This window comes from Artibeus jamaicensis, unplaced genomic scaffold (assembly GCF_021234435.1).
Source record: "Artibeus jamaicensis isolate MK-2021 breed Jamaican fruit bat unplaced genomic scaffold, CSHL_Jam_final contig_2259, whole genome shotgun sequence".
NCBI lineage: Eukaryota > Metazoa > Chordata > Mammalia > Chiroptera > Phyllostomidae > Artibeus > Artibeus jamaicensis.
The window spans coordinates 7,171,798-7,185,141 of record NW_026521468.1 but is presented as its reverse complement, the minus strand read 5'-3'; the positions used below and the strand labels follow the sequence as shown (position 1 = coordinate 7,185,141).

Here is a 13,344-nt window from a genome sequence, read left to right as displayed (position 1 = left end):
GTTGGCTGAACCCCTTGCCGGAGCTGGTGGGTCCGGCCTCCCCTGCCAGCCCCCTTGTCCTGCAGGCTGCCCCCTCCGGCCAGGCCTGGGGCTCGGTCACTGCTGTTGGCCTCCCCAAACCTGTCCTCGCTTTTGTAGACGATCCCTGTCCTGACTGCGCAGACCCACTTTGAGTGCATGTTGCTCCTTGGGGTGATGATGGCCAAGGGGTCGTGCTGAGAACGCCTTCCCCATATGTCGAGTGTGTTCCTATCAGTTTTCTTCTTGTGTCGCCGCAAAGCGCCGCGAGTCTGCGCATTGGGGCGAAGGGGTAAGGCATGGCGCTAACTGAAAATGAAAACTGTCTTGAGTCAGACACCTGCCTCCGAGGGGCGTTGTGTGGGACTCCGTGTGAACCGCTGTGGTGCCCCCGGATCCCTCGGATCTGGCACAGGCTGGGCCAGCACCTGTCTGGTCCTGCCCGTCAGGCGCCGCTTTGAGACCTGGAGCCTGAGCTGGCCTGTGATTCACCGCTGCTTTTCCTGGTGACGTCAGAGTGTCCGTCGGACCTCTCTGCACAGCCTCCCCTTGAGCAGCTCCCTTCCCTTCCCTGTGCTCCGGGGCCTGGGCTGCTGGGCGGCCCGCTCTGTGCCTGGTGGCTGATGTCACTCTGAGTGGCACCCACTCCCAGACTCAGAAAGGCCCACATGTGGGTGACGGGCTACCCTGTCACTGCCCTGCAGGCAAGTCGAGCACACAGTGCGGCATGTGGGTTTCTCCGGGCAGGGGCAGAGACCCCGCCGTTCGCTCCTCACCCCCATTTCAGGCGAGCAGGGTGGTGTGGCGCTTGCTCTGGCACAGCGGAACTCACACCACAGACAGCGGCTTGGGCCAGGTGTGCCCACCCCGCTCCCAGGTTCAAGGCCTCAGCAGCAGCTCTTCTGCCAGCGGCTTATGGGAGCTGGACAGGGACCTGTCCTGAAGGCTGGCGGGGTCTGTAGAGTGGCCCACCATGCACAGATAGGAAGGGTGGCCAGGTGACATTCAGGGCCCCTGCTGTGAGCATGCGACCTGGGCATTGTGGCAGGGACGCAGCAGTGAGGAAGAGGGAGTGGGCGGAGACTGGCACATGGAGGGGGCTAGGGCCTGTTCCTGAAGCCACGAGGCCCCCCACCCAGATTGGGCCCGCGGGCTCTTCCACGACCCTTTCATCCCTGATGTGGACTCCATGGCAAGGCCTGGGCTCTGCCTTAAAGTGAACGATGCTGGAGCCCAGCCACTCCTGGCTCAGGGCGCCCGCCCTCCTGCCCACAGCCTGCTCCCCTCAGCAGCTGGGAAAGTGTGAGCCTCCACTCGGGGCCAGACCCTGGCAGCCACGACCCCGCTCATGCACCGTGGAAACCAGCATCCTTAAAAGAGTCTCCGAGGCCCCAGTTGGCCCTCCCCATCCTCCTTACTCACCCCTCCACCTCACCGGGTCGCCACTGTGCCGGCCACGCGTCCTCGGGAGCCTGTCCCTGACCATACCACCCCACCCTGCCCCCGGGTGGCCTCCATCATCCGACAGCCTAGCCCGTGCGTTTGCCTTTTGCTCCCCTGCCCTCCCAGCTCCCGACGGCGCGTACACGCCTTGAGGGCAGTGCGGGTCCCTGCCATGTCTCTGGGACTCGGTGCCCAGGGTGCCCGAGAAGGCTGATTGAAGCCAGCGAGGGCAAGACTGGGCATTTGACCAGAATGTCCCCACTTCTCTGAGACGAGAGGCGGCAGGACTGACACTGACGTGAGTGGCAGGTTGTGAGAGAAGCGCTTGCAGCACAGGCAGCAGGAGTGCCCAAGTCAGTGAGGAGGTGACCGGCCGGAAACCGGGCGAAGGACGTGGACGAGCGGTTCACAAGGGGGAGACACCTCTCCTTTCATTTACGGAAAGACCCTCGGCAGCTCGCCCATCAGGCTGTGCGAACTTGGGGCAGTGAGAAGCCATCGTCCCCACACTGCGGCAGGAGCAGCGGGCCTCCCGTGGGGATGGGCCTCGGGCAGCGTCTGCCGGAGCTCCAGGCGGAGCAGCTGCCTGTGGCGTCCGCCACACAAACGCTCTGCCCCTTGCCAGTCCGAAGGCAGAGGCAGTGACCTTGGAGGCCAGCCCTGGTGTCGGAGGGCAGAAATGCTGATGTGGGAATTGTTAAACCTCGGTGTGGAGACGCAGCAGGATGAGGCTGCTCCTGGGACCCTCCGTGGAGGGAGGACGGGGGAGGAAGCATAACTGTGACATGGACATACGACAAAAGAGCCAGGTTTATGTTAGTCCCTCCGCAAAGCAGGGTGGCTTTAGAAAACACTGGGGTGGGCAGAAGGAGGCGCACGGTTGTAATACAAGTAAATCGTAACACAAGAACACACTCGGTTCTGCGTGCTCACAGCTGCAACCCTCCTCTGCCCACCCTGTACAGGCCAGTACATTTATTGTCTGGCAAGGAGGAAAAGGGCGGGTCAAGTCCATGCCCTTGAGGTACCCGTGGCCCCTTCAGAGGGCGACTGAAGGTGGTGCTCCGGGGTCTTGCTGCAGATCTGCTGTTTCTGCTACAGTGAGGACCTGCGACAGCTGGCGGGAATGCAGCCCAGGACTGCGGGTTCAGGCCCCCACAGGCCTGCTGCAGGAGTTGGCACTGCAACCAGGACCGTGGGGCGGGGCCCCTGGGGCACAGGCCCTGCAGCCAGACACAGGGTCGAATGCCAGGCCAGCTCTTTGGTGTCCCCGAGTCTCAGCATCCTCATCTGGGAAGGGGGCTGGAGGTAGTGACACTCGCCCCGTGGGCTGCTGTCCGGGTTGCCGAGCTGGGCCAGGCCAGGCCAACCAAGGGAGCGGCACCGGAGGGCTTTCAACATGGCGGGGCCGCCGCGGGCTGTTCCTGCTGAGTGGCCGCGTGGGAAGCTGCGTGGAGGCCCAGCAGTTCTGCTTCTGGGGTGTCTGCTAAGGAAGCGATCAGAGACGAGACTGGTGGAGAGTCCGAGCCGCTCCCGAGGCTCACAGCGGGGGAGGCTGGAACGCCACGTCCTCATCCTGATTCGTGAGCAGTGCCGGACGGCAGGTGCTCCCGACGGGTGGCAGTAGCCGGCTGGGAAGCAGCGTGGGAAACAGCCAGTGCTCCCTCTGTGCATACATACGTGTGTGTGTCTGTGTACTGATCCTGAGATAAGTCTATGTAGTGAGAGGAATGCGTCTCATAATCGTACGTGAGCGATGTGGGAGACAGAATGTAAACACACGGAAAGGCTAGGAGAACCGGTTGTCCGGGTGCAGGTGAGGGTGCCCCTGGTCGCTGTTGCCTGATCTCCACATCACGTGTGTGTAAGGAGACTGCAGAGGAAGCGCACGGCGGGGGGGGGGGCACACGAGACAGGAGAGTGGGGGCGAAGCTGGACCCACGTCGGGAGTGTGGCCCTCGGGCTTTCCTCTGTCTGTAAGGTGCGCCTTCTGCCTTTCGCCCGTGACCTCGTCACTCTGATCTGGGGATTACGGTTTCTTAGTCATTCTTGGGGAGTGTGCTGTGTCGCCTCGTGGGGAGGACAGGGGTTTTCCAAGACTCCATTCTGAGAAGGAACCCGGAGAGTGGAGACAGGCCAGCCAGCTGTGCCTGCTGCTGTGGTCGCATCTGAGGAAGCCCGGAGCGCGGAGCGTGGCTGGGAGCCGCTGGTCGCTGGCCCAGGGAGGGGGCTGTGTGACACCTGGGGAACCTGCTCGAGCTTGACTGCAGGGAACTGGGTGGTGGCTGTGAACCGAGCGACAGGTGACGCTGCAGGAGGCCGGCGGCTGATTGGTGCAGGCGAGCCACCGAGACTTCCTGGGTTGGGGAGGCGGCCAGAGGAGGCAGCAGAAGGTGTCCCGCCACCCGGCCCTGCCTCCCAGGCAGCCTCACCCAGCCCCCTTGGAAGAGCTGACGGACAGGCTTCGGGGCCCTGCCGTGACCGTGACCCGGGGAAAGATGGTCCTCAAAACTGAAGAGGAGGAGGGTGAGTCCAGTCGTGGCCTGGGTGTGCGGGCTGGGGTTTCCGTATCTCTCACAGTCAGTGCTCGAGCCCCTGTGCCCATGGCTTCTCTGCCTTTTGGGAGAAGTAACAGCCTGCTCTGTGTCTCGCTGTTCTCCGGAGGACTGAGGTCGTGTGTGTGTGTGTGTGTGTGTGTGTGTGTGTGTGTGTGTGTGTGTGAGAGAGAGAGAGAGAGAGAGAGCACCAAGGAAGCCCCTGCCCCGGACGCTCCTCGGTGCTCTGCCTCGGCGACTGCGCCCAAGTGGCAGTTGTCAGAAGCTCTGGGAGCCGCACGTCTGTGCAGAGAGGGTGTGGCGTGAACAGGGAGACGTTAGAGGCCGGGTCGAGAGCACTGTGAGGCCCGGGATGGTGGATGTCCGTTTCCTGAGGCAGAGAGGCACAAAGGGAGCCTGCGTAGTAGCCGGATCAGGGCCTTTGGAGGAGGCGGAGACCGTCTGAACCGCCCCGCCCCCGCCCCCGCCCCCGCCCCCACAGGGAAACAGTGACGCTGTGACTGAAAGGGTGACAAGCCCCGTGGCTCACAAACCCCGAAGGTTCTGCAGAAGGGCCACCTGAGGGCACAGGTCTGGGCTTCCCGCCCCGCAGGGGTCATGGGACAAGTGTGGGGGTCACGGTGGTGCCTCTGCCCTGGGCCTGGTGCGGGCGCGGTAGTCAGGACGCCAGGGGCTGGGAGCAGACACCAGGCGCGGCTCGGATGGGCTCTGCGGCCGTCACAGTGGACTCCGGGGTTCTCTCTCTGTTTTTCTGTGGTTCTCGACAAACCACGTTGTGAAGCTGCGCCCACTGTCTCCCCTCCGGACAGTGTGGGATGTGTCTGGGTGACGGCATCTGGGTGACTTGGGGAGCTGCCCCTTGTGTGACAGGCGTCGGCAGGGCCAGGTCCGAGTGTAGGGACCGCACTTGGAGGGCAGCGACCCAGGCAGTTCCAGGCTGAGGTGGGCGTCCACCTGGTGCTGCTGTGCCTGGAAGGTGAGTCCATGCCGTAGTAGCCACGGTCTCGGGTTCAGGTGGGGGCACTCTGGGCCCTGGCCGGCGTGGCTCAGGCGGTTGCAGCATCGTCCAGTGGAGTGCGGAGGTGCAGGTTCGGTCCTGGTCGGGGCGTGTGCGGGAGGCAGCAGGTTGGAGTCCCCTCTCACACTGAGGTGTCTCTCCCTCCCTTCCCCTCTCTGAAATCAGTAACCACGTCCCGGGGTGACGATCAGCGTAATTAATTAATTATTACAGAGTAGAGATGCTTTTGAGAGTGGAAGAGGGCGTTACACACTTGTTACTGATGGTGCTCGGGCAGTGGGCGTTCCCGGCCCAGCCTGGGCGGACAGTGGCCGCTGTCCCTGTGCCCTTGCACGTGAGCCTGGCTCCAGACCCAGCAAGGAGGTGCTGTTTCCGTCATTTCAGAGTGTGACCGGGGGTCCCGTGTGGACTCCCAGATGTTACGTCAGCCTCCGTGTGCACTTGGTTCGGGGATCGGGGTGGTCACCACTTCAGCTGCGATTTGCAGACCTGGGTTTGCGCAGCAGCATTAGCGACGGGCACCTTTGCTTTGACTAAGGCGCTGCCAGGAATGGGCAGGCCATTCTTCTCCCTCCTGGGAGCGTTCGTGCCTGTCGCCCTTCGCCCAGTGCTGAAAGCGATGCCGGCGTGCTGAGGTGAGACTCGGACCTGGTGTTCAGGCCGAGGGGCTGGGACCGTCCTTGGCAGGTGCCCGAGATCCAGCAGGGGGAGGGCTAAGCGTGAGCCGTGCGCTCCACACATAGCAGCTTTTCCTGGATTTGTTCCGGGGGAAGGGGTTAAAGGAGTCAGATCCTCTCCTGCTGCACTTGCCTCTGTCCTTCCCGGGCACTCCCTCGACTGTCACCCCAGGGTCCCCAGGGGTCTGAGTGAGAGCTGGCCCGCTCACTGCCATTGTCACTGCCCTGAGGTGGTTTCAGCTGATCATTCTTCCCTTTTTAACGTTTAGGCCCTTTGATTGGCCTTTGAAACTTGTCTTTGTAGGGGCTCCAAGCTCCTTGCCCCGTGGGCCACTGGGACCTCCTCACAGGCACATGCTGGGCTCTCTTCCGGGTGCTGCCCCCGTCCCTGCACGCCCTGGACCCTGCCCCGACCCAGGCACCCAGCCGCTTCCCAGCCCCCTCGCCTCCCTCGGCTCGTGTGCCCCACCGGTCTCTGCTTCTCCCTCTGGGGCATCTGTTCACCACCTCAAGCCCCGCCCTGCCGGCTCCAGTGGGGGCAGGGCCCCAGCGTTTGAAGCCCAGCCCCCAGCACAGCTGGGCCTGTGCACGTGCTCTGCCAGCCGGCAGCAGCCGCTGTGGCAGTCAGGGGGCTGGACGCACCGGGGACGGCAGCCGGGCCCGGGCTCTGCCTGCTCGCAGTGTGCCCTCAGCACATCATTGGTGCCCACAGTTGGGCTTTGTTGTGAAGTTCTAATAAACGTGGAAATGAAAAACATTTGAAGCTGTAAGCTGCCGTGTGGGTATAAAATAGTGTTATTTACAGGGAGATACTTCAAAGAGAATTAGGGGTCGTGCCTCTCCACCAGGACACTGGGTGTCCGGGTGGCCTCCACAGCACTGTCCCCGTGTTGACCCCCCAGACCCCCTGTTCTGACAGTGTTCTGTGCAGTCCTGCCCACTCACGTGGGCTGGGCTGCTGTGGCCGAGCTGGGTGTTGAAAGGACGGGTCAGGTGCTGCAACCGTGAACTCGTGTTCCCCCAGGTGGTTCCCACGCCCCTTCTGACGGGCTGCGTTTGTGTTCTGCAGACTCCGCAGTGGTGAGGTCTTCGTTCTTAAGCAGGAGCTCCTGGCGCAGGAAGCGCACAGCATGGTGGGGCCGCCGTCTGCTGTGGCGGGTTCTGAAGGGCCCGCGCTCCGTCCGGTCTGACTTCCCCGCTGTCCCGTGCGGCCGGCACCCGTGGTGCTGGACAGAGGACCGGAGCTGCCCCTCCCCCGTGAGGGAGGCGGGCACTGAGAGGCGGGGCCCTGCCCCTTTGCAAGTGCAGAGTTGTCCTGGGCTCTCTGCAGCCTGCCCGCGCTCTCATTACAAGCTGTGGCCGTGGGCAGGGCCAGGAGCCCACCGGGCAGGTGGGTCATGGAGGCGGCAGGACAGCTGTCAGGCTGGCTCTTGGAGAGAGAGGTGGGGTGTTGGCAGGTTCGGGTCCTGTCGGCCACAGCGCATTGCTGCAGCCGGGATGAGGCAGGGGCCACAGACCTGGGCAGGAGACGCCCAGACCTAGGAGACAGGACACCTGCCAGCTGTGGTGGCCCCGCCCTCCCTGTGGGCCTGGAAGGTTCTCAGAAGTGTGTTCATGGAAGCAGCCGACAGCACCTGCCTGCGGTTTGCTGCTGGCTCCTCAGAGGCGGAGCCCAGACTGTCGAGAGCTTGTCTGCAGCGTCTGCTCGTCACATCTCTCTCAAGTGCGACAGCCCTCCAGAGGCACCTTTCCTGACGATACCGTGTCCTCGTCTGCTCAGCGAGACTTCCTTTGTAGACGAGGACCTGTAGGCTTTCCTGTGTGCCTTGGGAAGGGCTTCAGCTTTGGCAGGTTCAGGTGGGCTTCATCTCGCAGCTGGACCCTCCCTAAATGCAGCGTGGTCCCAGACTCGTGGGGCCACAGAGTGTCTTGGGAGTGACCTGGTTGAGCCAGTCGGCTCTGCCAGGGGGCCTTTGGCAGGCTCCCGGAGGCACGTCACACTCAGCCAGGAAGTGAAGTTGAAGCGCACGGTTCAGACGTGATGAGCTCGAGACCTCACATGTTCTCCTGAGCACTTGCTGGACTTGGACGTGCAGACCTAGGGGACACACTGACCAGGGAGGGCGGAGGCAGGACAGTCAGGCCCTGCTGGCCTCCCAGCTACCAGGCTCGGGGTCGCCCAGGAGGCTCCGCCGTCTCCTAAAAGGACTTCCTTGCGTGGGTGGGTGTGCTCCTCCTTGCCCCGCAGAGAAGCCACGGAGGCCTAACTTCTGGCCTGAAAAGACCCCCTGGCTGTTTCTGCATCTCCCTCTTTCCTGGTCCAAGTCTCTGCTCCTTCCTGTCTTCTCTGAGAGTTCAGGGTTCTGACCCACAGGCCCCAGGGGGACCCACACAGGGTGGGCACAGGCCCAGGGACAGAACTCACCTAGGTCCCTTCCACGGTGTTGCGTGGCTGGCGACACGTCTCTGTCTCTGGACGCAGGTTTTTGCTGTGGTTGTGGGTCCTACCACAGCCGCCCCTTGGACAGCGAGCGTGAGGTCGGGGCGCTGGCCCTGCAGGGTCAGAAAGTCCACAAACAACTTCGACTCCTCCCAAATTCGAGTTGCCCCTGTGTACCCAGGGGGATTGGCTCAGGGCCCCCTGCAGATACTGAAACCTGAGGAAGCTCAGGCCCCTGAATGAAACGGTGCAGACCAGTGGGGACAGTCAGCTCTCTGCCCCCACAGACGGACTCCCAGCTGCAGGTCGGAAGCCGTGGGGGCGCCACAGAGAGAAGCCCGCCCACAAGTGGGCCCGCACGGCCCCAGCCGTGTTGTGGAAGGGCTGGGAGTGTGCGGGGGTCCACATGAAGGTCAGAGCCCCCGCTCGCTCCCCTTTTCCAGCGAGGACCGCTGCAGTGGCTCCAGCTGCATCCTCAGAAGCTGGGCCCTGAGCAGCACGGGTGCCCTGCACCTGTCCCCTACCTTCCTGTTGCGACCCCGCGTCTTAGGGATCCTCCCGGTCAGCATGCCCAGGTCACCCCGTTCTTCTCCGGGGCCACGTTGTCCAGGTGGCGCTCAGCGTCTGGGCGCACAGGCTCAGAAGCGGGTCCCTGAGCCCAGGGTCTGCAGTGGCTCCAGTTGGGCTGAGCCCAGCCAGAGTGTCTGGGTCCAGCCTGCAGCCCTGCTGTGGGGACGAGGAGACCCCGGAGCACGGGGTCCGTCGTAGGAGATAGGGCCTCCTCACCGCAGTTTCCTGTGGAGAAGACCGGAAGTCCAGGGAAGGCCATGGTGTTTTTAGGGGTTTTTCGCTCTTTTTATTGTTTATTTAGAGCCGAGGTTCTTAACCAGGGCAGTTTTCCCCTCCAGACGACATTTGTCACACCTGGGGATGGGGCAGCAGTGCTACAGGCAGCCAGTGGGCGGAGCCGGGGCCCAGCTGGATGGAGGTCAAGGGCAGCTCCACAGTGCAGTGACCCTGACCGGTCAGCAGAGTGAGGTCAAAGAACCCTCATGGGGTTGGCGTAGTGACTCGTCCTCTGCCTGCCCTCTGGTTCCTCTGGGGCTTGCTGTAGGAGCCTTGTCCCTTTCCTCCCTTCCCGGGAAATGGCCCTGTCTCTCAGGGCGGGCCACAGACCGCCATCCCACCTGTCCTGGCTCTCGTGTGCATGGGGGCGTGTGCCGGTGGGGCCCGTGGCTTGGGGCCTGGGTCCCCAAACCACATCTGTATTCTCGGTGCCGCTCCCCAGGACCGACAGCCGCTGCTCCCAGCCCGTCGTTGTTTCTTGTCCCCACCCTCATCCAGAAGTGTCCCAGGATCAACTGCCTGCTTCAGCTGAAGCAGAATGGGGCGAAGTGTGACGCTGCAGCCCCCGGTCAGGGCCCAGAGCCAGTGCCAGTGTGGGGGGACAGTGGCCAGCGTGTGCCCTGAGTGGGAGGCACGCCCTTTGGGGGAACAGGCTGGAGCATCTGCGTGGGGAGTAGGGCCTGCAGCCTCGGAGCGCAGGGGGCAGGGGCACCATGTAAAGCAGTCTGCTCAGGTCGAGGCGCTGACGTGGCACGGGGCAGGGAAGGAGGTAGCCTCGTGCTTCGGGGGACAGAACGGCCTGCTCTCTGGAGACCCGTCTGCCCGCCACGCAGTGAGGGAGGCATCGTGAGCAAGGGTTAACATCTCCGGGGAAGCAGCCATCAGGGTTTCGCTGCTGAGAGGGAGAGAGGAGCTTGCGAACAGACGCGGGCGGCTGGGCGGCTCGTCCCCTCCCCTGCAGGAGGCCCTCGCCGGGGAGCGTGGGGGAGCCGGAGGAGGGGCAGCCGCAGGAGGGGCAGCCGCAGCAGCGTCCAGCGGTGAGCCTGCGAAGAGCCGAGGAGCACAGCCTCTGCCTGTTGGCCTGCGACAGCCCCACGCACCGCCGTCTCCGGACACGCCTGCGTCCCTGCCGGCAGTGGCTCCGGCTCCACGGCTTCCGCTCAGCTTCTGCTCCCTCCCGCCGCCTCCACCCTGGCTGCGCTGGCACACGTGCTCTGCCTGCTCCATCCCTCCCTCCCCCGGGTGTGCTGGGGCCACCCGGGAGCCGGGGGCTGTGGGGTCTCGGCGCCAGTCCACCATGGGCTCTAAGGCGGACAGCTGCACCCTGCCCAGGCTTCGACACTGCTGACGGCTGTGGGAGAGAGGACTCGCCCCGGGTAAGAGGTGGGCGGGTGGTGCAGGGAGCCCTCGGTGTGGAGCCTCATGTCCAGTGAGGGGACCCCACTCTCTCATCCCTGCTGCCCATGCCCCTGTAGCGCAGCCCAGCGGCGTGGGCAAAGGCTGGTCTCAGCGCGGTGCCTGGGGTCTCACGTTCTGCTCTCACCTCCGAGGGTTTCTGCACGAGCTCCCGTGAGAGGTGTGCGAGCATTCAGTATGGTTTCTTCCAGGCCCGACGTTTGGAACAAGCGGATACCCCGTGTCCGTCTGCGGGCCTCAGGTCCTGCTTGGGGGGTCAGGCACAGGGCCGCAGAACTGCAGGAGTCTCAGTTACTCCTTACGGACATTGGGACCTCGCCTGGATGTGGGGAGCCCTCTTCCCAACCATGCAGGTAGAAGAGCAGGTGGGATGCGTGTTTAATTTGGCCCCAGGGGTCCGCCCTGCTGTGAGGCGGAGGGGATGTGTCAGGGAGCAGAAGCCAGGGTTTCACAAAGGGCCAGTGTGCAAACAGGTTTTAGGAAGCAAAGTAAAGTGAGAGAGGATGGACTCCTGACACCACCACCCCCTCCAGCCTCTCTTTGGGACGTGCAGGGATGTGGCGGCACGGCTGTGTGGCACGACAGTGACCGCAGCTGGCACAGGCCCGCCAGGGCCTCCGGAGGAAGGGCACAGAGGGCTTTGTTTCAGTGGGGTGGGGACTCTGCCCAGGCTCCAGGGAGGCCGGCGGCGGAGGTGGGCAGGTCCTCCTCGTGGAGCTGGGTCCTGTTGGCTCCGCGCTCCTGGGGTCACTTCAGAGACGGCTCCGCAGCGGGCTGGGCGTGGGAGCTCCGGAAAGACAGGGCTGCGGCGGCCGGCTGCCGTGCGGGTGTGGCACTGCTGGGTCCTGGAAGAGGGGGAGCTTTTTAAAATGGCTAGTTTCTCGTTTAGTTTTTATTAAAAGCATATGTAAACTTTTCTAAACCAGACTTTTAGGATACAACTTTATGACTTAGTTTTTTTACTGCCTTGAAATTTGGCTTCATTTCCCATTGGTCAGCTGGTTAAATCAGAAGGTTACACCAACTAAGTCTTCAAGTTCTAGCCTTTTCTGTGGAAGGTAAAGGATGAACCACTGGGCTATTATGAGACCACCTGCAGAGCTCTGTCCCAGACGCCCCGGATTCGAGAAGGGTGAGGATGGGGACCGGGGTCCGGGCGGCGGGTCCCCAGGCCACAGAGCGGACACGTGTCCCCGCCCCACTGAGCAGCCCGGGTCGTTGGGGGAGTGCTCAGGACGGCTTTCCTGAGAAAGGCGGGGGACTGCGACGAAGTCCGCAGGGCGCTCCCCTCCCGGTGGGGGCCTGGGGCTGCTCTGGGAGAATACGGGCCGGAGGGTCCCAGCTTGCTCGTCGCAGGTCGCGGGACGGCTCCTCTCCCGGCTGTGCTGGACGGCGGTGCTGCTGGCCACCGGCCGACGCGGCCGCCTGGTTCTGGTAGTGCGCGGTTTCTGGCGGCTCTCAGGCCACACACCGGTGGTGACACGTTTCCTCCAAGGTCTCCACGCGGAATTCAGACTGTAGTAGCTTCTTCAGAGAGGAGCCAAGGTCAGCAGAAACCAGGATTTTGGGGCCCGACTCCTCGGCCCCCGTCGAACTCTGTTGACCTGCGCAGTCGGAGGCCTTCTGCATTCGGCGCCGTCAGTGGCACGGAGTGCACGCCTCGTCCAAGGTCCGGAGCTGGGCGCTGCCCTGCCCCCGGTGCCCCGCCCTGTCCCTCCTGCCAGTGGGACCACACAGGACTCGCCCTCTGGGGCCTCACTCCTCGTAGTGGCCTCAAGGCCCCTTCACTTGGGGGGGGTCAGGGGTTGGTATCTACTTCCTTCTGGAGGCCGAACCCCAGGGCAGTCAGTTTTAGAAAGGATTGTTCTGGCTCTCGGTTCGCAAGAAAGACCAGTCATTCATGTCCCAAAGGCGGCAGACGTCGGGAACGCGTCCGTGCTGGCAGCGGCATGCGTCAGTCACCAAGTTTAGGCTCTGGTCACACCCCTCTGCCACGTCCCTCCCCCCTGCCACCTGCCCTGGTCTCGACGGCAGCCCGGGGCCCGCCTGCAGACCCAGGGTGCAGCCTGTCACGGCACTGGTCTCTGCGGCGCCTTTACCGGAGAGGCCCTGTGAGACGTGGGTACGAGCTTGTGCCTGTCTTACAGGCCTGACTCCACCCTTGTCTCGTCGGCAAGGACCCAGGGTTTGTGGAAGTTTGCCGAACATCCCTATGTTTCTGAAACCTCTCTAGTCCTTTGAATTTTCATTGTGAGTCACTGGGCTTCCCTGGGAGACAAGGTGACTTACCCTCAGGTCAGGGCAGGGGGCGGTGATGTAACCTGAGCCACGGGCATGCGGCCAGGGCGCCAAGCCTCTTGACCAGTGCTCAACACGCTGGGACTTGTGACGGGCCGCCCGACATCTGTCTGCGGGGAGGAACGCAGCCTTTGCTCTGTGGGCAGCTTCCCAGCTTCACGCTTTTGACCCCAGAGCTGTTTGCCAACGGCCATCGTGTGCTCCAGAGTCAGAGGGCGTCTGTGCGCTGCACCAGGCCGTGCTGCCCGGGCTGTCGGGCTCCCAGCCTCCTCAGACGCAGCTCCGTACAGGGCCAGGCTGGGGCGCCGCATGTGTCAGAGCAGCCATGCCTCCTGGGCCCCGGCGGGGGTGGGGGGCGCGGGGAGCCAGGCGGTTCTCTGGTCGTCTCCCTTCTGCACTGGGGAAAGGGTGGGCCGTCTGGGCTGTCCTCACTTCCATCCGGTGTTGGTCTGGGCCCTGAGCCTTTGCCAGGAGGGCTACAAGGAGGAAGACGGTTGGCGATCACGGTGGGAAAGGAAAGCCAGCGTGTCTTTGAGCAGGGCAGAGGGTCCCACCGTGGCCAGGGACCTCTGGTGCCTTGCCCTAGCGCGCACCACCGGCTCTTGCTCAGGTCCCTGCGGTGGCCTGCGCTCC

The 13,344-nt window shown here is 63.7% G+C and overlaps 1 protein-coding gene across 2 annotated transcripts in view; it reads left to right on the top strand.

Moving 5' to 3' along the window:
* Positions 1-13,344, top strand: part of CYTH1 (cytohesin 1) — a 62,973-nt gene that overhangs the window by 28,953 nt on the left and 20,676 nt on the right. The window contains exon 1 of one of the 2 annotated variants that reach the window (XM_037158068.2): positions 3,825-3,987. The exons of the other annotated variant lie outside the window; for it this stretch is intronic. Within the exon in view, the coding sequence (XP_037013963.2) occupies positions 3,960-3,987 (28 nt within the window). The 5' untranslated portion in view covers positions 3,825-3,959. Of the gene's footprint in view, positions 1-3,824; positions 3,988-13,344 lie in introns of those variants that run through there. 2 annotated transcript variants of the gene reach the window in all.